General features: G+C 49.5%; 1 protein-coding gene across 1 annotated transcript in view; it reads right to left on the reverse strand.

Moving 5' to 3' along the window:
• The window catches only part of CACNA1H (calcium voltage-gated channel subunit alpha1 H), a 251,909-nt gene that overhangs the window by 200,178 nt on the left and 27,407 nt on the right, over window positions 1-24,324 (reverse strand). The window contains 1 exon segment of the mRNA XM_060260465.1: window positions 20,827-20,986. Coding sequence (XP_060116448.1) covers window positions 20,827-20,986 — 160 coding nt within the window.

Genomic DNA, 24,324 nt, shown 5'->3' on the forward strand with positions numbered 1-24,324 from the left:
TTTTTAATTGCTCTGGGATTCAGTTTGCAGCTCCTGCTAGCCAGAGATAGCTGCAAGCTACAATTGCTGCAGTTAGTACGCTTTCCCCTCAGTTTTCACTTTGTCTCTATTGGAGTTTCTACTGTACTGCAAAGCATATGCATATATATTGGGACTAGGAATTGGCACAAGCCAAAATACAAACTGAACACCATGTATTGGGCCGGTTCATGATTTGTGAACCTCAGTTCTGTTAGGGAAACTGCTCTCAAAATAAAGTTGGGGAATTAGACTGAGAGACAGCTAGCCCAATAGGAATCTTTGTTATCAATTGTATACCAGGCTCAACCGTTCAGAGAGTCAATGCTCAATAAGAGACTCTAATTTAGTAAAAATCAATTGTAATTTATTTAGAATAATATTTCTTTCATACAAGGTAAAAAGACAAAACACTCACACATTCACACAGGTCTAGGAAATATAGATAGATCAATAGGGGAACATATATGGATAAACAGACAGGGTAATATTTACCATCGTAGTCTTCCAGGAAGGTTTCCAATGGCGACTTAAGAGGACAGGGGAAATGGACCCAACACTGTGGCCAGAATTGGGGATGGATCTAGACAGCGGGTAATAGGGGTTGCTGAATAGAAAGCACACATGAGTGGAGTTGGGTCAGAGGTTAAATAGGCTTCCTCAGACCCTTGGGACTGGGAGGTCCAAGGGAGGAGAGATGGGAGGTTCAAGAGGGCTGGACATTCCTTACTGACACCTAATTGGATGCCTGCTTTGGCCAATGAACTTCACCTTAGTCCAGTGGACCTGGAAATTTCCAAGCTGCAATATTGCCTGGGTTGGCCCCAGGGTACTTAGGCTGGAGTGAGAATGGGAATGGCTGGGTACTTAAGTTTAAATGGGATTAACTAGGAGGGTGACAATAGGGAATAAAATACATGGCCTAGGTACCACCCGGTGTAGACAAAAGACTTGATGAAGACAGGAGATGTCCTTCCTCTTTTCTCATCTTCTGCTGGGCAAGAGTAATTGTTCTGGTATTGCTGAGCAATTAGGATCAACAGTTGAGCTATTAATCCATTCATGAGTTAATGGGTTGCTTGCAGGCTAGGGTGTGTACGTGTGACTTTCCCACTAAGGAGGAATGGAGTCTCTAGCCTGGCAGGGTGTGCTTGGACAAGCTTGATTGCCTTATGCAAAAGCTGAAGCAGATGCTTGAGATGGAATCAGGAAAGCAAGATGGATTCTGCTTGTTGTTAGCCTTAGATTCATGAAGGCAGGCTGGAAACATGGTGGCCTTGCTTCTTCCACGGCAGTGGCCAAGACTGGGCACACAAGGAGCAGCTGGAGCATGTCTTCAGAGACGTAGAATGCAAAGCTGAGGCTTATGGTATCCACATAAGCCAGAAACTGCAAGCAAAGTCCACTTCTTAGAGCAGAGGTGTGAGAGTCAAATCTCCAGGCACCCTGGCAACCATGCCAACACTCTGTGTCACAGAAAAACATAAGAGAAACCATGTTGGATCAGGCCAATGGCCCATCCAACACTCTGTGTCACACATAAGAACATAAGAGAAGCCATGTTGGATCAAGCCAAAGGCCCATCCAGTCCAACTCTCTGTGTCACATAAGAACACAAGAGAAGCCATGTTGGATCAGGCCAATGGCCCATCCAACACTCTGTGTCACACATAAGAACATAAGAGAAGCCATGTTGGATCAAGCCAAAGGCCCATCCAGTCCAACTCTCTGTGTCACATAAGAACACAAGAGAAGCCATGTTGGATCAGGCCAATGGCCCATCCAGTCCAACACTCTGTGTCACACAGTGGCCAAAAAACCCAAGTGCCATCAGTTCACCATGAACTGGTTTGGTAAACAGAAAGGTTTGTGGTTCCTGAGACCTCACAAACCACAAACCTTCATGAACTTCCATTTTCCTGGTTCATGCCTGTCCCTAATCAGGACTTTAAGGCTTCACTCTAGGAAACAGGACTTAGGGAGGAATAGAGTCGCCAGCTCCTGTGAAACTCCTGAAGATCTGGAGGAGGGTGGGTTTGGCAGAACCAGACGGGTCATCCGCTTTGAGTCCAGGGAGAATGGCAGAGGATAAATGGCATAAATAAATAAATACATGCTTCCTTTTCAAGTGTATTGAATCATAGAACCACAGAGTTGGAAGGGGCCATAGAGGCCATCTAGTCCAACCCCTTGCTCAATGCAAGATCAGCCCAGAGCATCCCTGAAAAGGGTTTGTCCAGCTGCTGCTTCAAGACTGCCAGGGAGGGGGGAGCTCATCACCTCCCTTGGTGGCTGATTCCACTGTTGAACAACTCTTCCAGTAAAAACGTTTTCCCTAAAGTCCAGCTGGCACCTTCCGGTCCTTAATTTAAATCCATTATTTAATCAACATATGAACATATGAAGCTGCCTTCTACGGAATCAGACCCTCGGTCCATCCAAGTCAGCATTGTCCACTCAGACTGGCAGCGGCTCTCGAGGGTCTCAAGCTGAGGTTTTTCACGCCTCTTTGCCTGGATCCTTTTTAGTTGGGGATGCCGGGGATTGAACCTGGGACCTTCTTGCTTACCAAGCAGATGCTCTGCCGTTGAGCCACTGTCCCACATTAGAATGGGTTTCAATTCTCATATATATCCTGAGCCACTGTCGCTCCCCTTAGACATATGAACCTATGAAGCTGCCTTCTACTGAATCAGTCCCTCGGTCCATCAAAGTCAGTCTTGTCTACTCAGACCGGCAGTGGCTCTCCAGGGTCTTAAGCTGAGATTTTTCACGCCTCTTTGCCTGGACCCTTTTCCCATGCCTACTTGCCTAGACCTTTTTTAGTTGGAGATGCCGGGGATAGACCCTGGGACCTTCTGCTTACCAAGCAGATGCTCTACCACTGAGCCACCGTCCCGTTAAATTAAATTTAAATTAAGTCCTCTCCTTTGTCACCAACAGGAACAGCTCACTGCCCTCTTCTAAGTTACAACCCTTCAAGAGAGTAATCCTGTCCCCCCATAACCTCCTCTTCTCCAGACTGAACATTCCCAAATCCCTCAACCTCTAGGGCTTGGTCTCCAGGCCCTTGATCATCTTTGTCACTGTCCACTGCATCTATTTCATTCTGCTCCCATCCTTTTTGCATTTATTATTTTCAGCTCTGTTTTCTTCCATTGTTGTTTGTGAGACCTCTTGAAACATCAACGATAGCTGCTTTCAGAGGCAATGTAGGCCTACTGTTTTATCCAATCTAATGGATTGGTCCCAGCACCGGGCAAGAACTGAGTCACGATTATATTTTTAGCCAAGGAATGGCTGGGACCCTATTCCTGCCCAACTCATGGGCATGGAAGGCTTTGGCAATCCCATCTGGCAAGCTCATCTGTGTCCGAGCCGGTTGCTCTCGATCGTTTCAGTGTGCCGTTCCAGAGTCCGTGGGCCAAAACACACATTAGAGAATTGGTGCAGTGCCACCCACAAAGAAATAAAAATTAATAGCCCAATTTAAACACACACACACACACACGCACAACTTAGGGAACTGAGAAACCTAGAATCCTGAACTTCTTCTTGGTTCTGATCCAGAACGGAAGTGGTCGTGGCTCAGCGTCACAGCTCCGAGTTCTCATGCAAAGGTAGCTGCAGGGCCCAGTCTCCAGATTCAGTAGGATTAGTTCGCTTTCGATGGGAAAGACCCTGAAGAGCTCCGGCCAATCTGAATAGATGTGGCTTATGTTGCTGCTGCTTCCACCGCTTTCCACTACCACCACCACCACCACCATCAACATCCACATCAATCTATATCTTTCTGTTGACCTGTCATCTATGCATCATGTGTGTCTGACCTAAAGAAGTTCAAATCTGAAAGAAAAAAGTCTGTCTGTTTGTCTCTCTCTCTTGTTGTTGTCAGCATCATCAATCTATATCTCTATCATCTCTTTATTTCTCCATCATCTATCATCTCTGTCTATCAGTCATCTATCTCATTTTTTTAAAACTGTTTTATTGGGCGATTTTAACTGTTTTATTGTGTTGTAATCCGCCCTGAGCCCATCTTGGGAAAGGGCAGTCTATAAATTCGCAAAATAAAATAAGAAATAAATCACCACCACCACCATCCTATATCTCTCCATCTACCCATCATCTATGTATCATGTCTGTTTGACCTAAAACAGTTCAAATCTGAAAGCAAAAAGTCTCTCTCTCTCTCATCATCAATCTATATCTGTATCTATCATCCGCTTATCTATCTATCGTCTCTGTCTGTCTATCTATCAATCATCTATATCATCATCATCATCATCGTCATCAATCTTTATATCTATCTACCTGTCATCTATGTTTCATGTCTGTCTGACTTAAAAAAGTTCAAATCTGAAAGAAAAAAGTCTCTGTCTCTCATCATCATCATCATCTTAATCATCAATTCATATCTCTATCATCTGCTTATCTATCTATCATCTCTGTCTGTCTATCAATCACCTATCTCCTCCTCCTCCTATATCTCTCTATTGACCTCTCTATCATGTTTGTCTGATCTAAAAAAGTTCAAATCTGAAAGAAAAAAGTCTCTCTCTCTCCATCATCATCATCGCCGCTGCCACCACCACTATTTACACTTAATCGATCGCCCCATCCTGACTCATGCCGGGCTCTGGGTGATGTACAATGAAATTAAAAACACATAAAATTCATAACAACAATTATAGTTATAAAATTCATAAGATTCCGATGGTGCCCTGTAGGTTTCCTTTAGATCCTGGACTACCAGGGACCCTGCTGGGGACGGGGGGAACAAAACTTACAAAGAGTCGTTCAGCCGAACAGGAGAAAGGAAAGGGAAACTTGACTACCTGGTGGATGCCGCAGGAGAGGCAGATCTGGGATTGCTTTGCTCTTCATTAAACCCCAACAACTGCGGTGTGCTAAACTCGTTAGAGGGTCACACTAGAATCTGGGAGACCCAAGTTCAAATCTCCAGGATCAGAGAAGCTGGCAGGGTAACCTTGGGTCAGTTGCGTACTCTCAGCCTAACCTACCTCACAGGGTTACTGTGAAGGTAAAATAGGGAAAGAGGAAACAATGCCAGTTGCTTTGGGTCCTAACTGGAGAGAAACGGGTGTGTGTGTGGGGGGTACACATTAAGTAAATAAATAAAATAATACCTAGCCACACAAGCAACAGTCATTCAGAGAGCAGTTCAGAACATGGGCTTTTCGGGGACTGGGCTGGGTACAAATTTGACCAGTCACTTGTCTAGAGCAGGTGTGTCAGACATGTGGCCCAGGGGCTAAATCAGGCCCCTGGAAGGCTCCTATCAGTCCCCTGAGCAACTGGCTGTCGTCTGCTTCCTGCTACCTCTCTAGCTTCCTTCTGCATAACAGCTTGCTTTGCAAGGCTTGCTCAGTCACACAGGAGTTACAGAGCAAAGCCTCCTTTTTGTCCATTGGCTGAGGCTCCTCCCTTGGGGAGGAAGGGGGAAGGGAGAGCTTTCTTCACCAGGCTCTCTCAATTGCACAGCAGAGCTACTGAGCCAAGCCTCTCTTCCTTCTATTGGCTGAGGCTCCTCCCTTTCCTGGTCCCCTGGGGAAGGAAGGAAAGAGCCAGAGCTTCCTTTGCCCAGTTCCCTGGATCCATGGGAGAAATACAATGAAAGCACCTTGAATAACAAACAAATGCTAATGTTTTAAGCATGTTTTATTTTAAAGTTTAAAAAAAAATCTTTGCGTTTGTCCTTTATAACGTTTATATATCTGCTAATTAAATCTTAATAGACACTAGGGTTGCCAAGTCCAATTCAAGAAATATCTGGGGACTTTGGGGGCAGAGCCAGGAGACTTTGGGGTTGGAGTCAGGAGACATTGGGGGTGGAGCCAGGAGATAGGGTGTGACAAGCATAATTGAACTCCAAAGGGAGTTCTGGCCATCACATTTAAAGGGACTGCACACCTTTTTAAATGCTTTCCTTCCATAGAAAATAATGAAGGATAGGGGCACCTTCTTTTGGGGCTCATAGAATTGGACCCCCTGGTCCAATCCTTTTGAAACTTGGGAGGTATTTTGGGGAGAGGCACTAGATGCTATACGGAAAATTTGGCACCTCTACCTCAAAAAACAGCCCCCCCAGAGCCCCTGACACCCGCGGATCAATTCCCCATAATTCCCTATGGGAATCGTTCCTGGAGGTGCATAATGGCTGTGGGGGTGGAGCTTCCCCCGCCAGCCAGCTGGCTGGGGGAGGGGGGAAGCCTGTAAAACCAGGGGATCCCCCGCTGGGACCTGGGGATTGGGAAGCCTAATAGGCACACACATGGCCTGGCCTGACAAGGTCTCATTTATGTCAGATCCGGCCCTCTGGCTGGAAGGTTTGACACCCCTGGACTGGAGGCCTTACTAAGTCAGTGCTTCTTGGTTAATGATGGAGACCCTGCTCTCTTAAGACGATAGGCGCACTCTGTGGAATGGGCAGGCTGCTTAAGTGTCAAGCCGACAGATGTAAGTAATTTCCAGGGGGAGGAAATTTGGCTGCGCACCAAACTCCTTGCCTTTAAATACACAAGACCGCCTGCCACGCTCTGCTGATGTTCTCTCACCACTGCTTGGTGTCTTAGAAATAAATTTAAAAAAGCTCGACGGGAGGAGGGCCCAGAACGCCAAGGGCTCAGCCTCTCAATTAATTCTATCGATTGGTTTTATTTTGAACCTTGTCTTTCTCCCCAAAGCAGCTTCCATTACCCTCCCCTCTTCTGTTTTATCCTCCCAAGCACCCTGTGAGGTAGGCTAGGTGTGCGACTGACGCAAGGGCATCCAGCGAGCATCCACAGCGCAGAAGGGATTCGAACCTGGGTCGGAACATCCAACCTGAAGGCTGAAGCGATCCCAAGTTCGGAGTCACCTGTGGCGTCCACCAGATAGCCGACTGTCCCTTTCCTTTTCAATGTTCCTTCAACCATCGGGGCAAAGGCAGAGCGGACGGCAGAAGAAACCAGGAAATACCAGCAAAGGTCTAGAGGAGGGGTGTCAAACATCTGGCCCAGGGACTGAATCAGGCCCCCTGAGCAACTGGCTGTCATCTGCTTCCTTCTCCCTCTCTTGCTTCTTTCTGCTTCACAGCTTGCTTTGCAAGGCTTGCTCAATTGCACAGAAGTTACAGAGCAAAACCTTTATTTTCTCCATTGGCTAAAGCTCCTCTCTTGGGGAGGAGGGGGGGGGGAGGCATAGCATACTTTGCCAGGCTCTTTCAATTGCACAGCAGAGCTACTGAGCCAAGCCTCTCTTCCTTCTATTGGCTGAGGCTCCTCCCCCTCCTGGTCTCCTGGGGAAGGAAGGAAAGAGCCAGAGCTTCCTTTGCCCAGTTCCCTGGATCCCATGAGAGAAATAGAAAGAAAGCACCTTTAAGACCAACGAGTGTTAATGGTTTAAGCATATTTTAAATTTTGTTTTTAAAAAATCTTTAATTGTGTTTGTGTCCTTTATAAAGTCTCCATAGGCAATAATGAAGAAGAAGAAGATAATGATATTGGATTTATATCCCTGCACTCCGAAGAGTCTCAGAGCAGTTCACAATCTCTTTTACCTTCCTCCCCCACAACAGACACCCTGTGAGGTGGATGGGGCTGGAGAGGGCTCTCACAGCAGCTGCCCTTTCAAAGACAACCTCTGCCAGAGCTCTGGCTGACCCAAGGCCACTCCAGCAGCTGCAAGTGGAGGAGGGGGGAATCGAACCCGGTTCTCCCAGATAAGAGAGCTCTGGCTGACCCAAGGCCATTCCAGCAGCTGCAAGTGGAGGAGGGGGGAATCAAACCCGGTTCTCCCAGATAAGAGAGCTCTGGCTGACCCAAGGCCATTCCAGCAGCTGCAAGTGGAGGAGGGGGGAATCAAACCCGGTTCTCCCAGATAAGAGAGCTCTGGCTGACCCAAGGCCGTTCCAGCAGCTGCAAGTGGAGGAGTGGGGAATCAAACCCGGTTCTCCCAGATAAGAGAGCTGTGGCTGACCCAAGGCCATTCCAGCAGCTGCAAGTGGAGGAGTGGGGAATCAAACCCGGTTCTCCCAGATAAGAGAGCTCTGGCTGACCCAAGGCCATTCAAGCAGCTGCAAGTGGAGGAGTGGAGAATCAAATCCGGTTCTCCCAGATAAGAGAGCTCTGGCTGGCCCAAGGCCATTCAAGCAGCTGCAAGTGGAGGAGTGGGGAATCCAACCCGGTTCTCCCAGATAAGAGAGCTGTGGCTGACCCAAGGCCATTCCAGCAGCTGCAAGAGGAGGAGTGGGGAATCAAACCCGGTTCTCCCAGATAAGAGAGCTCTGGCTGACCCAAGGCCATTCCAGCAGCTGCAAGTGGAGGAGTGGGGAATCAAACCCGGTTCTCCCAGATAAGAGAGCTCTGGCTGACCCAAGGCCATTAATCTTAAATAGGTACACATATGGCCCGGCCCGACAAGTTCTCATTTATGTCAGTTCCATCCCTCATAATAAATGAGTTCAACACCCCTGGTCTAGAGGAAGATCAGACTACATTGGGAGATGTTCCAGTTGTTCTGGAGAGGCAGGGTGTGCCCCAAGGATTCGGGCGAGGTCTCCTGGCATCTGCTGCTTTTAAAAGCTGGCATTTGATCCCGGGCACTTAGCAGTCGAAAGCTGATACTCAGCAGTTGGTATGTAGCTCGAGAAAGGCACACATGAGGAGATGTCTCGCGCTGATTCAGCCCATTAGTCTGCTCCAATCAATCTTGTTTAGTATGTCTACGCTGGCTCTCCAGCAGATGTCTTTCCCATCACCCACTCTCTGTTTCTTTTTAGGGGAAGATGCTGAAGATTGAACCTGGGACCTTCTGCATGCAAAGCAGAGGCTCTACCACGAAGAAGAAGGAGGAGGAGAAGAAGAAGATGAAGCAGCAGGAGGAGAAGAACAAGAACATAAGAACATAAGAGAAGCCATGTTAGATCAGGCCAATGGCCAATCCAGTCCAACATTCTGTGTCACACAGCGGCCAAATATATATATATATATATATATATATATATATATATATATATATATATATATATATACACACACACACACACTGTGGCTAATAGCCACTGATGGACCTCTGCTCCATATTTTTATCTAACCCCTTCTTGAAGGTGGCTATGCTTGTGGACGCCACCACCTCCTGTGGCAGTGAATTCCACATGTTAATCACCCTTTGGGTGAAGAAGTACTTCCTTTTATCCGTTTTAACCTGTCTGCTCAGCAATTTCATCGAATGCCCACGAGTTCTTGTATTGTGAGAAAGGGAGAAAAGTACTTCTTTCTCTACTTTCTCCATCCCATGCATTATCTTGTAAACTTCTATCATGTCACCCCTCAGTCGACGTTTCTCCAAGCTAAAGAGCCCTAAGCGTTTCAACCTTTCTTCATAGGGAAGGTGTTCCAGCCCTTTAATCATTTTAGTTGCCCTTTTCTGAACTTTCTCCAATGCTATAATATCCTTTTTGAGGTGCGGCGACCAGAACTGCACACCGTACTCCAAATGAGACCGCACCATCGATTTATACAGAGGCATTATGATACTGGCTGATTTGTTTTCAATTCCCTTCCTAATAATTCCCAGCATGGCGTTGGCCTTTTTTATTGCAAACGCACACTGTCTTGACATTTTCAGTGAATTATCTACCATGACCCCAAGATCTCTCTCTTGGTCTGTCTCTGCCAGTTCACACCCCATCAACTTGTATTTGTAGCTGGGATTCTTGGCCCCAATGTGCATTACTTTGCACTTGGCCACATTGAACCGCATCTGCCACGTTGACGCCCACTCACCCAGCCTCAACAGATCCCTTTGGAGTTCCTCACAATCCTCTCTGGTTCTCACCACCCTGAACAATTTAGTGTCATCCGCAAATTTGGCCACTTCACTGCTCACTCCCAACTCTAAATCATTTATGAACAAGTTAAAGAGGATGGGACCCAGTACCGAGCCCTGCGGCACCCCACTGCTTACCGTCCTCCACTGCGAAGACTGCCCATTTATACTCACTCTCTGCTTCCTATTACTCAGCCAGTTTTTGATCCACAAGAGGACCTGTCCTTTTACTCCATGACTCTCAAGCTTTCTAAGGAGCCTTTGATGAGGAACTTTATCAAAAGCTTTCTGGAAGTCAAGGTAAACAACATCTATCGGGTCTCCTTTGTCCACATGTTTGTTCACCCCCTCAAAGAAATGTAACAGGTTAGTGAGGCAAGATCTTCCCTTGCAGAACCCATGCTGAGTCTTCCTCAATAACCCGTGTTCATCAATGTGCCTACTCATTCTGTCCTTGATAATGGTTTCTACCAACTTTCCCGGTATTGAAGTCAGACTGACTGGCCTGTAATTTCCCGGATCTCCTCTGGAACCCTTTTTAAAGATGGGGGTGACATTTGCTACCTTCCAGTCCTCAGGAACAGAGGCAGATTTCAATGAAAGATAAGGATAAGAAGGAGGAGAAGGAGGAGAAGGAGAAGAAGAAAAAGGAAGAGCAGGAGGAGAAGAAGAAGGAGGTAGAGGAGAAGAAGGAGGAGGAGGAGGAGAAGAAGAAGGAGAAGGAGGAGGAGGAGAAGGACAAGAAGAAGAAGGAGAAGGAGGAGGAGAGGAGGAGGCGATTGGACTTATACCCCTCCCTTCACTACTCAAAGGACTCTCCAAGGGGCTTCCAATTTCCTTCCCCTTCCCACAACAGATACCCTGTGAGGTAGGTGGAGTTGAGAGCTCTGACAGAAACTGCTCTTGAGAGAACAGCTCTGCGAGAACTAGTGACCGATTCAAGGTCACATCAGCAGGTGCATGTGGAGGAGTGGGGAATCAAACCAAGTTCTCCCAGATAAGAGTCTGCACACTTAACCACTACACCAAACTGGCTGTTCTTAAGCAAGTTGCCTTCTACAAAGTTTATCAAAGTCAGTCTTGTCTACTCTCGCCGGCAGTCCCTGTCGAAGGTCTTGAGGCCCGGAGGTCCTCCTCCTCACCTTGTAACTGATCCTTTTACCTGGAGATGCCAGGGACTGAACCTGGGGCCTTCTGCATGCAAACTAGATTCTCTGCCATTGAATGATGGCCCGCGTCAAAAATGAGTGGTGGAATCAAATCTGGGAATATCGGATTTGGTTCCCCATTTCTTCACATGCAGCAACTAGGTGACCTTGGGTCAGTCACTGTTCTCTCAGAGCTGTTCCGTCAAGAGCAGTTCTCAGTCAGAGCTCTCTCAGCCCCTCCTGCCTCTCACCTGTCTGTTGTGGGGAGCGGAAGGGAAGGAGATTGTAAACTGCTCTGAGAATCCGAGTGAAGGGTGGGGTATAAATCCAGTCTCCTTCTCCTCCTCCGTCAGAGCTATGATCTATCAAAGTCAGAACTGGCAGTGGCTCTCTGGGTTCTACGGACCTTTCATATCAACTATACTGCCTGATCCTTTCCCCCTTCCAATGGGAGATACTAGGGATTGGTTTTGGGACCTTCTATATGTAAAGTAAATGCTCTAACTGGAGGCTTTCACTCACAAGATAAGAACATAAGAGAACATCAGAGAAGCCATGTTAGATCAGGCCAATGGCCCATCCAGTCCAACACTCTGTGTCACACAGTGGCCAAAAGAAAAAAATTATATATATAATTTTGCTTTTTCACAAGTCCACCACATATGGTAGAAAGAACCTTCGTGTTTTTTACATTTCCAACATCTATCTGGCATCTTATTGTTCATCTTTGCCAACTTTTTAGGAGTCATATACCATCTATACATCATTTTAAAACAGTTCTCTTTAATACTATGACACGTCGAAAGCTTTATAGAATTCTTCCACAAATATTCCCAAGTTTCCATCTGTATTTCTTTATTTACATTAATTGCCCACTTAATCATTTGAGATTTCACTACTTCATCTTCTGTAGACCATTGAAAAAGTAATTTATATAATTTTGAAATTAATTTTTCATTGTCTCCAAGCAGAACGTTTTCCATTTATGTTTGCTCTTTTCTTATTCCTTCAGTTTTAATATCATTTTTCACCAAGCTCTTTATTTGTTGCATTTGGAACCAATCGTATTTATTATTCAGCTCTTCAGCAATTTTCAATTCTATTTTGCCACTTGGTATTTTTAATAGTTGATTATATGACAACCACTTTTCTTCACCCGTCTCAGCTGTTATTTTTATTACTTCTGCTGGCACTATCCATAACGGTTTTCTCTCATCCCCATATTTCTTATATTTCATCCATGTATTTAGCAAATTGTTTCTTATATAATGGTGAGAGAAAAAAACATCCATCTTTTTTTTGCCATAGTACATATAAGCATGCCAGCCAAATTTATTTCCATAAGAACATAAGAGAAGCCATGTTAGATCAGACCAATGGCCCATCCAGTCCAACACTCTGTGTCACACAGTAGCAAAATTTTATATATATATATACACACACACACACACACACACACTGTGGCTAATAGCCACTAATGGACCTCTGCTCCATATTTTTATCTAAACCCCTCTTGAAGGTGGCTATGCTTGTGGCCGCCACCACCTCCTGTGGCAGTGAATTCCACATGTTAATCACCCGTTGGGTGAAGAAGGACTTCCTTTATCCGTTTTAACCTGTCTGCTCAGTGGTGGCAATTTCTCCCCAAACATTCCTCTCCACCTGTCAGAGCACCACTGTTTGGTGTGCACCATCAAACAAACAAACCAACAAACTGCAACAACTAAAGTTCCGAAATGGCTTTATCATTTGTTACGATTCACTATCCATACATCAGGGTTACAATTACGAAGACAGTTAAACCTTTGCATTGACTTCTGTATTCTGAATACTCTCGCCAGACCACAGGCGGTGCTGCCAAGGGTACAGTGGCTTGGGGGAGGAAGGCGGCAGCGGGGAGAACCAAATGTCCCATCACTTGATTTAGATATGAACTCAAGACAGGCATGCAGCCAATCCCAAGCAGCAGCCGAGACACATCTGACAGTGATGAAGATCCTGTGAATTTGGGGTAGGTATCTGTAGGTTTCCTGCATTGTGCAGGGGGTTGGACAAGATGACCCTGGAGGTCCCTTCCAACTCTATGATTCTACATCCAGTAAAGGCAGAGTTCCTGAAAGCGGAAGTCACTCTGCGCTAGGAGAGTCTCCTGAGATACAGAGTGGCTATGGAATTATTACAGCCACTGATATTTTCAGACCTTTATCTACGGGGCGTTTCTCTGCACCCCCCTGAAGATTTTGGAATAACAGAGTTTTGTTGCACTCCTTTTGGTCCACCCGCGTCCCGTCCGTCTACCGGCTCAAAATGCCGTTCTGGACCCAGCCAACCTTTTGCAATTTTTTAAAAAAACTTCTTTTGCCTATTGAGTGATAAATAATTAAGAACTCTCCACTGCTCAAGGTCAATGTATCTTAGAGTTTTTAGGAGAGCCAGTTTGGTGTAGTGGTTAAGTGTGTGGACTCTTATCTGGGAGAACCGGGTTTGATTCCCCACTCCTCCACTTGCACCTGCTGGAATGGCCTTGGGTCAGCCAGAGCTCTCTTATCTGGGAGAACCGGGTTTGATTCCCCACTCCTCCACTTGCACCTGCTGGAATGGCCTTGGGTCAGCCAGAGCTCTCTTATCTGGGAGAACCGGGTTTGATTCCCCACTCCTCCACTTACACCTGCTGGGATGGCCTTGGCTCAGCCAGAGCTCTCTTATCTGGGAGAACCAGGTTTGATTCCCCCCTCCTCCACTTGCACCTGCTGGGATGGCCTTGGCTCAGTGTCAGAACTTGTATCTTTGCTGCTGGTCCCCTATAAGGTGACCAATGCTGTATGGTAGTTTTACTGTGCCTTAAAGCTGTATTGTAACTGAACCAAACTGACTCCATGTTGTAACCTCTGCTTAACCCAGAGTGCCTGAATAGTAATTAACCTTGCCCCACTGGTATCCAAAATATTTGGGGCTGTAGAATGAATTATGTCTTGTCTCTGCACATTCTCACACTGGGACCCTTTGAAGCCGAACAGCATGGCCTTCGAAGTAGGGAGGCATCCTCTCTACTGATAGTGATGGTGAGAAGACAGCTGCGCCCTGAGATGTGAATTGTGGCTTTGTGAGATGTTTGCTTTACGTGTATAAAATCAAGCTGATGCTGGCTCTCGCCATTACTGTTATCTTGCCTTTTCCAGCACCTAGTTCTCTTCAATAAAATCCTAGCTTTGTAACTAAGTATGGGATCCGTTTGACGTTCTTGAGTTCTGACATTATAACAGTAATCCCATTGTTCGTGGCTTATCTGTACTGGAGGCTTGGCCCGATGGCGGCAAAAGTACCAGACGACGGAGAGCCCACCACCCCATCGGAGGACCCGCCGCTCGACCCAAACGTGACGGGGGTCCGACGCAAAATTAAGGTTCCAGCGCCCTTCTCGGTCGACGCCGCTTTCCCGGCTCCGCGAACCTGGAGCCCACGGAAGTCCACGGCAGCCATCGACGCCGCGGAGCAGCGGTACCGAAGCATGTTGGGCGAAGGAGGGGCAGGAGACGACGACGAGGGCCAGGCGGAGAGCGCGGAGCCCCGAGGGGGGGAGGACCCGATCCGGACCCTCCGCAACGAATTATTCGATTGGGTGCGGGAGATCCACGGCGACGTGCACCGCTCCCGCGTGACGATGGCCGAGGAGATGCAGCAGAACCTGGGCGCTATCCACGACCAGCTCCGCACCTTGCAAACCGCGGTCCTGGGGATACCGTATGGAGTGTTGCCACTGGGGCAGCCGCCCGTCGCCCCGCCGGCCCCCGCCCCGCAAGCTCCGGCCGCCCCGGCGCCGCCGGCCCCGGTGGGCCCAGCAGCCCCGGCACCTCCGGCCCCGCCGGCTCCGGCACCGCCAGCGCCACCTGCACCAGGGGCCCCGGCCGCCCCGGCGCCGCCTGCGCCACCCGTCCCAATCCCGCCGGCCATACCGGGCCCAGCGCCGCCGCCTGGGGCGCCGCGAGCGCCAGGTGGGGCCGAGGGACGGGGAAGAGAGTTGAAGATTACGTTCGATGGGAATCCGGAGGACGTGGAATACTTTACTATCCAGTGCGACACGTTCTTCACCCACTGGGGTGCCGATTACCCGACCGAAGCCAGCCGAGTGTACCACATTGCGTCTCGACTGAGAGGGGCGGCCCGCAAGTGGTACGTGGGGCTCTTCATGGGAAGAAAGCCCGAATTAGCTACCGTGGCAGGGTTCCTGCACGCGATGCTCCGCCAGTATGGAGATCCCTTACGGGAGGAGAAGGCGGTCGCTGCCCTCCAACGCATCGAACAGGGCAACCGCTCCACCCGCGAGTACGCCACCGAATTCCTGGGGTACTGCGCGGCAGCAAGGGGATGGAACGAGGTCATGAAATACACCGCGTTCATCAACGGGTTGAATCCGAGCATCCTCGACCGCTGTTACAGTCAGGGAAGGCCCGATACGCTGGTCGGCTGGATCCAACTGGCCGGGGAGGTGGAGACCAACCTCCAACACGTGGGGATGAGGAGACAGCAACTAGCGAGAAAGGGAGCCAAACACACCCCGACTAAATCTGAAGGGAAGAAGGCCCCGACGACCTCCACCCCGTCTCCCGCCCGCAAATGCTTCCAATGCGGGGACCCAAATCATCTTGCTGCTAACTGCCCTGGGAAAGCGGGATCCACGCCACCCACGGCGCGGCCAACCACCCCGGGCCCGAAGAAGAAGAAGAGCAGCCGGTCGAAGGAGCCCAGTCGGGGCTCCGTCGCCACTTCCTTGGCGACTGACGAGGATTTTACCACCAGCCTGGCGGCAGTCGAGGAGTCGACCGAGGAGTCGGACGACACCGAGTCGGCGGGAAACGACAGCGACCTGCTTTAATGGGTGCCGCAAAGCAGGTCCAGCAACAGCCGGCACTCCTCACGGTGAGAGCAACTGGGGGTTTACTTTTTATGGCCGTTACCCTCCTAAACCCGAACCTAAAGAGATTCATGCACGCCCGAGCCCTAATCGACTCAGGGTGTAACAGGGACTTGATCACCCCCCGCCTAGTTGAGGCGCTGGGATTAGCCACTTCGCCCCTGCCACAACCGATGCAGTTTCAGCAAATGGACGGGGGGCCCATGAGGGGGGAACCATGTGTTTTAGAAACTCAGGCGGTCCCGGTAGGGACCGAGGAGCATTGGGGAATTGAAACTTTCGTAATTGCCCCCTCCTGCTCTTTCGACGTGGTAGTTGGCTCAGCCTGGCTCGCCCGCCACCAACCCGACATAAGGTGGGAGGAACAGATCGTCCGGTTCCCAGATTGGAGGGGCGAGCATCACCACTGGCGCCCCGAGTGGGGGCCGCACGCCCCCCCCCAAAACATGCGGGCGTGCCTCACACTTGAGGAAGTCGCCTCCATCCCCAAGGAGTACCGAGACTTAAAACTGGCATTTAGCGAGAAGGAAGCGGATGAACTACCGCCCCACCGCCCTACAGACTGCGCCATTGAGCTAATCCCCGGGCAGCAGCTTCCCAAAGCGAAACTGTACTCCATGGGTTGGGCGGAGAAGGCGGAACTCCGAAAGTTTTTGGACAAAAATCTAAAGCGTGGTTTCATTCGACCGGCCACAGCCCCCCATGCCGCCCCCGTCCTATTCCGAAAGAAAAAGGACGGGTCGCTTAGACTTTGCACAGATTTTCGTGCGATAAACGGGATTTCCATGTCCAACGCCTACCCGATCCCGTTGATAAAGGACTTGTTAAACACTGTAGCAAAGGGGAAAATATTTACCAAACTCGACCTCCGGGACGCGTACTTCCGCGTCCGCATCAAAGAGGGGGACGAATGGAAAACAGCCTTCAACACCCCACTGGGACAATTTGAGTACCTTGTCATGCCGTTTGGGCTACAGGGAGCCCCGGGCGTTTTTATGAACTTTATCAATGAAGTGCTGCGGGACTTCCTGTTCAAGGGGGTGGTGGTGTACCTTGATGACATCATTATCTATTCACAAGATCTAAAATCTCATGTGCCTTTGGTCAGAAAAGTGTTAAGCACCCTTTGTAAACACAAACTGTATGCCAAACTGTCGAAATGTGAATTCCACAAGACCGAACTTGATTATTTGGGCTTCCGGGTGTCGGGGGAGGGATTGTCCATGGACCCCGCAAAGGTCCAAGCGGTGTTAGACTGGGAACCCCCTCGAACCCGCAAGCAGTTACAAAGTTTTATCGGGTTCGCTAACTTTTACCGCGACTTCATAAAGGGGTTCGCCACGGTCATGCTCCCCCTTACAGAACTCCTCAAGACCAAAGGGAAAGGTGACGAGGCTAAAAAACCCGGCGCACGCCTAACGTGGACGCCGGACTGTCAAAAAGCTTTCGCTGAGCTAAAACGCCTCTTCACCTCCGAACCCGTGCTAGCGCACCCTGACGAACTAAAGCCCTTCGTGGTCCAATGCGACGCCTCCGACGCCGCTGTGGGAGCCATATTAATGCAGAGGGGGGAGGATGGGGCGCTCCGACCATGTGCCTATATTTCCAGGAAATTTTCCAATGAACAAAGAAACTGGTCAGTCTGGGACAAAGAAGCGTTTGCAGTTATGTTTGCCTTAAAGACCTGGCGCTCCTGGCTTGAAGGAGCAAGAGTCCCCTTCGAAATTTGGACCGATCACAAAAACCTGGAAGCCCTCACTGGGCGTCGCAAAATGACTGCAAAACAGATCCGGTGGGCAGGCTTCTTTGCAAAGTTTGACTTTGTGCTGAAACACATCCCAGGCTCAAAGAACTTTTTGGCGGACGCCCTTTCCCGCCTGCCCCAACATGACAGTCTTAGGGAGGAGGTGGTGGACTCGCTAATTTCCCCCTCAGCCATCGCGGGGGGGGTCACCACCCGCTCCGGCAAACAGACCGACCCTCCGGACTTAGAATTACTTTCTCGATTCCTCTCGGAGTACAAACAAGAGGCTGACCGCCCCCCCAACTTGGTCAAAGCCGAGAACGGGCTCTGGTTACATAACGAAAAAATCTATGTGCCCGATCCGCTCAGGAAAGAAGTTTTGGACCGCTGCCACTCAAGTCGCTTGGCCGGCCACTTTGGCTATGTTAAAACGCTCAACTTGCTCACCCGCCAATTTTGGTGGCCAAAAATGAAAAAAGATGTTTCAGAGTTTGTACTCTCATGTCCCACGTGCCTCATGGCAAAACGGAGGGGGGGCAAACCTCCGGGCCACCTAGTCCCCCTCCCTACAGCCACCCGACCTTGGTCGGTAGTCTCCATGGACTTTATTGTGGAGCTCCCGCCTTCGCAGGGCAAAACAGTCATCTTGGCCGTAGTCGATACCTTTTCAAAGCAGGCTCACTTCATTCCTTGCAAACAATTACCTACCGCTAAAAAACTTGCCCAGCTCTTTTTCACTCACATTGTACGCCTACACTCATTCCCAGACAAGGTCATTAGTGACCGCGGAACACAGTTCGTTGCCAACTTCTGGCGGGAGTTCTGCAAACTGGCTGGTATTGAGCAGGGATTGAGTTCTGCCTACCACCCCCAGTCGGACGGACAGACGGAGAGGGTTAATGGCCTTCTTGAGCAATACCTCCGCTGCTTCATTAATTTCCAACAGTCCAACTGGGTAGACCTCCTCCCCTTTGCAGAATACGGCTACAACAATAGCCTCCACAGCTCAACCAAAACCTCCCCTTTTCAAATCATCAATGGTTACGAGGGCAAGCCGTTCCCCACGCTCGCCCTCCCAGCTAGCCCATCCCAACCCACATCGTGCCAACAGTGGTGGGAGGGACTTCGTGAAGGCTGGAAGGGGATTCAGGAAAACCTGGAAGAAGCGAAAAAAGCATACAAAAAACAATTTGACAAAAAACACTCTCCGGAGTGGGACCTAAAGGTGGGGGATACAGTTTTCCTGTCAACAAAAAACCTCCCCCTTCCTCAGTCCTGTCGCAAACTGGCCCTGAAGTTCCTCGGACCTTTCAAAATCAAAAGGGTAATAAATAAAGTAACGGTAGAGCTCGAACTACCCAAGTCTCTAAGTAAGATCCATCCTGTTTTTCATTGCAGCTTGCTTCGGAAAGACCCTGGTGCTACGTCCTTCCATCCCAGGGCCCCACCGCCCCCTCCGACGACAGTGAGGGGTCAGAGTCACCATGAAGTCCAGGAGATCCTGGACTCCAGAGTCAAACGGGGGAAACTGTATTATTTGATCAGGTGGAAACACTTCCCCCCGAGCTGTGACGAGTGGGTCGAATCTCAGAACGTAGTGGCTCCGCAACTGCTGAAAAAGTTTCACCTACTGTACCCGCACAAGCCCAAAGTCGGTCCCGCGGGAGGGGGCGCTTAGGGGGGGCAGTATGTCAGAACTTGTATCTTTGCTGCTGGTCCCCTATAAGGTGACCAATGCTGTATGGTAGTTTTACTGTGCCTTAAAGCTGTATTGTAACTGAACCAAACTGACTCCATGTTGTAACCTCTGCTTAACCCAGAGTGCCTGAATAGTAATTAACCTTGCCCCACTGGTATCCAAAATATTTGGGGCTGTAGAATGAATTATGTCTTGTCTCTGCACATTCTCACACTGGGACCCTTTGAAGCCGAACAGCATGGCCTTCGAAGTAGGGAGGCATCCTCTCTACTGATAGTGATGGTGAGAAGACAGCTGCGCCCTGAGATGTGAATTGTGGCTTTGTGAGATGTTTGCTTTACGTGTATAAAATCAAGCTGATGCTGGCTCTCGCCATTACTGTTATCTTGCCTTTTCCAGCACCTAGTTCTCTTCAATAAAATCCTAGCTTTGTAACTAAGTATGGGATCCGTTTGACGTTCTTGAGTTCTGACACTCAGCCAGAGCTCTCTTATATGGGAGAATTGGGTTTGATTCCCCACTCCTCCACTTGCAGCTGCTGGAATGGCCTTGGGTCAGCCAGAGCTCTCTTATCTGGGAGAACTGGGTTTGATTCTCCACTCCTCCACTTGCAGCTGCTGGAATGGCCTTGGGTCAGCCAGAGCTCTCTTATCTGGGAGAACCGGGTTTGATTCCCCACTCCTCCACTTGCAGCTTCTGGAATGGCCTTGTGTCAGCCAGAGCTCTCTTATCTGGGAGAACTGTGTTTGATTCCCCACTCCTCCACTTGCAGCTGCTGGAATGGCCTTGGGTCAGCCAGAGCTCTCTTATCTGGGAGAACTGGGTTTGATTCCCCACTCCTCCACTTGCAGCTGCTGCAATGGCCTTGGGTCAGCCAGAGCTCTGGCAGAGGTTGTCCTTGAAAGGGCAGCTGCTGTGAGAGCCCTCTCCAGCCCCACCCACCTCACAGGGTGTCTGTTGTGGGGGAGGAAGGTAAAGGAGATTGTGAGCCGCTCTGAGACTCTTCGGAGCGGAGAGCGGGATATAAATCCAATATCTTCCTCTTCTTCTTTATTGGGTAAAAGGAAGAGGAAAGAAGACTCAAGGGCTACATCCACTGTACCCTCTGAGCTGAGTTAGCGTGAGCTAGCTCAGTTTTTTAGCCTCCAGCTCACACATTTTTGTCTTAGCTCAGGAAAAACGGCCCCGGAGCAAAGTAATTTATGCGGTAGCTCACGGATTTAATGCCAGTAGCTCACAAAGTAAATTGTTGCTCTCAAGACGCCACAGCTTAGAGGGAACACTGGCAACATCTAAAGACAACAAATTCAAAGCTAGGCAGCAGAAGGTGCTGGAGAACTCTGTACCATTTCAAGGTGCTGGCGGGGGTGCTGATGCGTGGACTTGCCGGCAGTGGCCCCTCTAAGAGCTGCAGGGCACAGGAGGGTGGAGAAGGGCAAAACCATCCGACTGATGGGGACAAGGGAGGACTTACATTTGAAAATGAGTGTCCAGGAAGCATCGATTCCTCAGCAGTCCAGCCCAGAGCTGCACACCGACGATCCCAAAGATGAAAAAGACGAAGAAGCATAAGAGAAGAACGTTGCCTAACATAGGCAGAGTATCTAGCAGCAGGGTGACGAGTATTCGCATACCTGGGGAGAGAAGAGAAGGAGAGGGGTGTCAGGCGGCCGCCAGGCAAAGAACCTACAGGGCCAGCTGCAACACCACTGTTGAAAGCACACGCAGGACTCAGCAAAGAGAAAAGAAGCATAGAGAACATCAGAAGAGCCCTGCTGGATCAGATCTGTAAGGGTCCATCTGGTCCCGCATCCTGTCTCACACAGCGGCTGACCAGTTCTTCTGGAGGGCCAACACCAGGGCAGAGAGGCTGAGGCCTCACCCTGAGAAGAACATCAGAAGAGCCCTGCTGGGTCAGACCAGGGAGGGTCCATCTAGTCCAGCATCCTGTCTCACACAGTGGTCAACCAGCTCCTCTGGAGGGCCAACAACAGGGCACAGAGGCTGAGGCCTCACCCTGAGAAGAACATCAGAAGAGCCCTGCTGGGTCAGACCAGGGAGGGTCCATCTAGTCCAGCATCCCATCTCACACAGTGGTCAACCAGCTCCTCTGGAGGGCCAACAACAGGGCACAGAGGCTGAGGCCTCACCCTGAGAAGAACATCAGAAGAGCCCTGCTGGGTCAGACCAGGGAGGGTCCATCTAGTCCAGCATCCCATCTCACACAGTGGTCAACCAACTCCTCTGGAGGGCCAACAACAGAGCACAGAGGCTGAGGCCTCACCCTGAGAACATCAGAAGAGTCCTGCTAGGTCAGACCAGTGAGGGTCCATCTAGTCCAGCATCCCATCTTACACAGTGGTCAACCAACTCCTCTGGAGGGCCAACAACAGGGCACAGAGGCTGAGGCCTCACCCTGAGAACATCAGAAGAGCCCTGCTGAGTCAGACCAATGAGGGTCCATCTAGTCCAGCATCCCCTCAAAAGAGGTCAACCACATCCTCTGGACAGCCAACAACAGGGCACAGAGGCCAAGGCCTTCCCCTGATGTTGCTTTCTGGCTCTGGGATTCAGAGGTTTGCTGCCTCGGAATGTGGAGGTTCTCTTTAACCAGCACGGTTAGCAGCCATTGGTAGACCTGTACTCTATAAATCTGTCTAGAACTCTTCTAAAGTGTTCTATGTCTGTGGCCAGAACTACATCCTCTGGCAGCAAATTCCACATTTTAATCACTCACTGATCGTTTCCTTGTGTTCATCCTGAATTGCTGGTCCCTCACTTTCATTGGCTGCAGAGTTTTAGTATTTGGGGAGAGGGCAAGAAAGTTACCTCTGTACACTCACTCTACCCATTGTGTAACTGCATAAATCTCTATCATACCCCCCTCTTTTCTCTTTGTCACTTTTCTAAACTTGAATCTGACCACTGATAGCAGATACAAGATACTCTTCTGTCTTGTAGGGACCTATGGCACAGCTCCACATACAGCATGTGATGCAAATTCCCCCCTTATTGGGTGGTGGTGGTGGTGGAATAATAGAATCATAGAGTTGGAAGGGACCTCCAGGGTCATCTAGTCCAACCCCCTGCACAATGCAGGAAACTCACAAATACCTCCCCCTAAATTCACAGGATCCTCATTGCTGTCAGATGGCCATCTAGCCTCTGTTTAAAAACCTCCAAGGAAGGAAAGCCCACCACCTCCTGAGGAAGCCTGATCCACTGAGGAACTGCTCTAAACTCACAAACACCTCCCCCTAAATTCACAGGACCCTCATTGCTGTCAGATGGCCATCTAGCCTCTGTTTAAAAACTTCCAAGGAAGGAGAGCCCACCATCTCCCAAGGAAGCCTATTCCGCTGAGGAATAGTTCTAACTGTCAGGAAGTTCTTCCTAATGTTGAACTGGAAACTCTTTTGATTTAATTTCAACCCATTGGTTCCGCGCCTAACTTCTGAGGCCACAGGCTCAGTGATGGGATCTCCACTTTGCATCAGACATGGGTGGGAGGATCTTCTCTATTCTTGCATGTGCAGCACTCAGAATCAGGACCATGGTGCAAGCAGAGAGAGAGCTTGTGTTTGTCTTCCTTGCACTACTTTTCCAAACTGAAGCAGTCTGGAGGGGACACTAATTGGTGAAACCCATTTGTCCTCTGGGATAGATTTGGGTTTCTTCAGCACACCAAATAAATTGGGAAAATGAAGGAGGGGACATGTGGGGAGAAGGCTGAATCTCTTTCTCCACAAGCATCCTGGCCCCAATCCCAAGCAGACGCCACATGTGAAGGAGCATAAGAACGTAAGAAAAGCCATGTTGCATCAAGCCAATGGCCCATTCATTCTAACACTCTGTGTCACACAGTGGCCAAAACCCAGGTGCCATCAGGAGGTCCACCAATGGGGTCAGAACTTTAGAAGCTCTCCCACTGTGGTCCCCCAGGCACCAAGAAGACAGAGCATCACTGCCCTAGACATAAGGATGTAAGAGAAACCATGCTGGATCAAGCCAACAGCCATCCAGTCCAACACTCTGTGTCACACAGTGGCCAAAACCCAGGTGCCATCAGGAGGTCCACCGATGGGGTCAGAACTTCAGAAGCCCTCCCACTATGGTCTCCCAGGTACCAAGAAGACAGAGCATCACTGCCCCAGACATAAAGATGTAAGAGAAACCATGCTAGATCAAGCCAACAGCTATCCAGTCCAACACTCTGTGTCACACAGTGGCCAAAACCCAGGTGCCATCAGGAGGTCCACCAGTGGGGTCAGAACTTCAGAAGCTCTCCCACTGTGGTCCCCCAAGCACCAAGAAGACAGAGCATCACTGCCCCAGGCGTAAGAGGTCCATCAGCAGGGCCAAGTCCATAGCAATGACAGGGCTGCTTTAACTCTGAGTGCTGTTGAGTTGTCTGTTTATAAATGTTTTTATTGTATTGTATTGTTTTATTATATGTTGTACTCCGCCCTGAGCCCTATGAGGAACGGGTGGAATAGAAATTTAATAAAATAAAAAAATAAAATAAATAACTCGGACACTAGTGGTGTGGTAGGAACAGGGGGGGAATTCTAGCAGGAGCTCCTTTGCATCTTAGGCCACACCCCCCCGATGTAGCCAATCCTCCCAGCGCTTACAAAAAAGAGCCTTGTAAGCTGCAGGAGGATTGGCTACATCAGGGGTGTGTGGCCTAAGATGCAAAGGAGCTCCTGCTAGAATCCCACCCCTGGGTAGGAGGAAATGGAGAACTGTGCCCCTGGCCAGAGGTTATCGAGTTCTGCTTGCTACCAGACCCTTTTAATGCCCCAATCTGGTCCCATCCAAAGAGCTGCTAACGATGATCTGAACAAGCAAACATCATTGACTGCTCCAGCCAGGACGCTTTCCAAAGCCAGGCTCGTCCTCCGCAAGCGGCCGACGCACTGCCAGGTCTTGTCGGCTGACGGCCCTTTAGCACTTAATGCAATTATCAAGC

The sequence above is a fragment of the Heteronotia binoei genome, chromosome 20 (assembly GCF_032191835.1).
Source record: "Heteronotia binoei isolate CCM8104 ecotype False Entrance Well chromosome 20, APGP_CSIRO_Hbin_v1, whole genome shotgun sequence".
Lineage (NCBI taxonomy): Eukaryota > Metazoa > Chordata > Lepidosauria > Squamata > Gekkonidae > Heteronotia > Heteronotia binoei.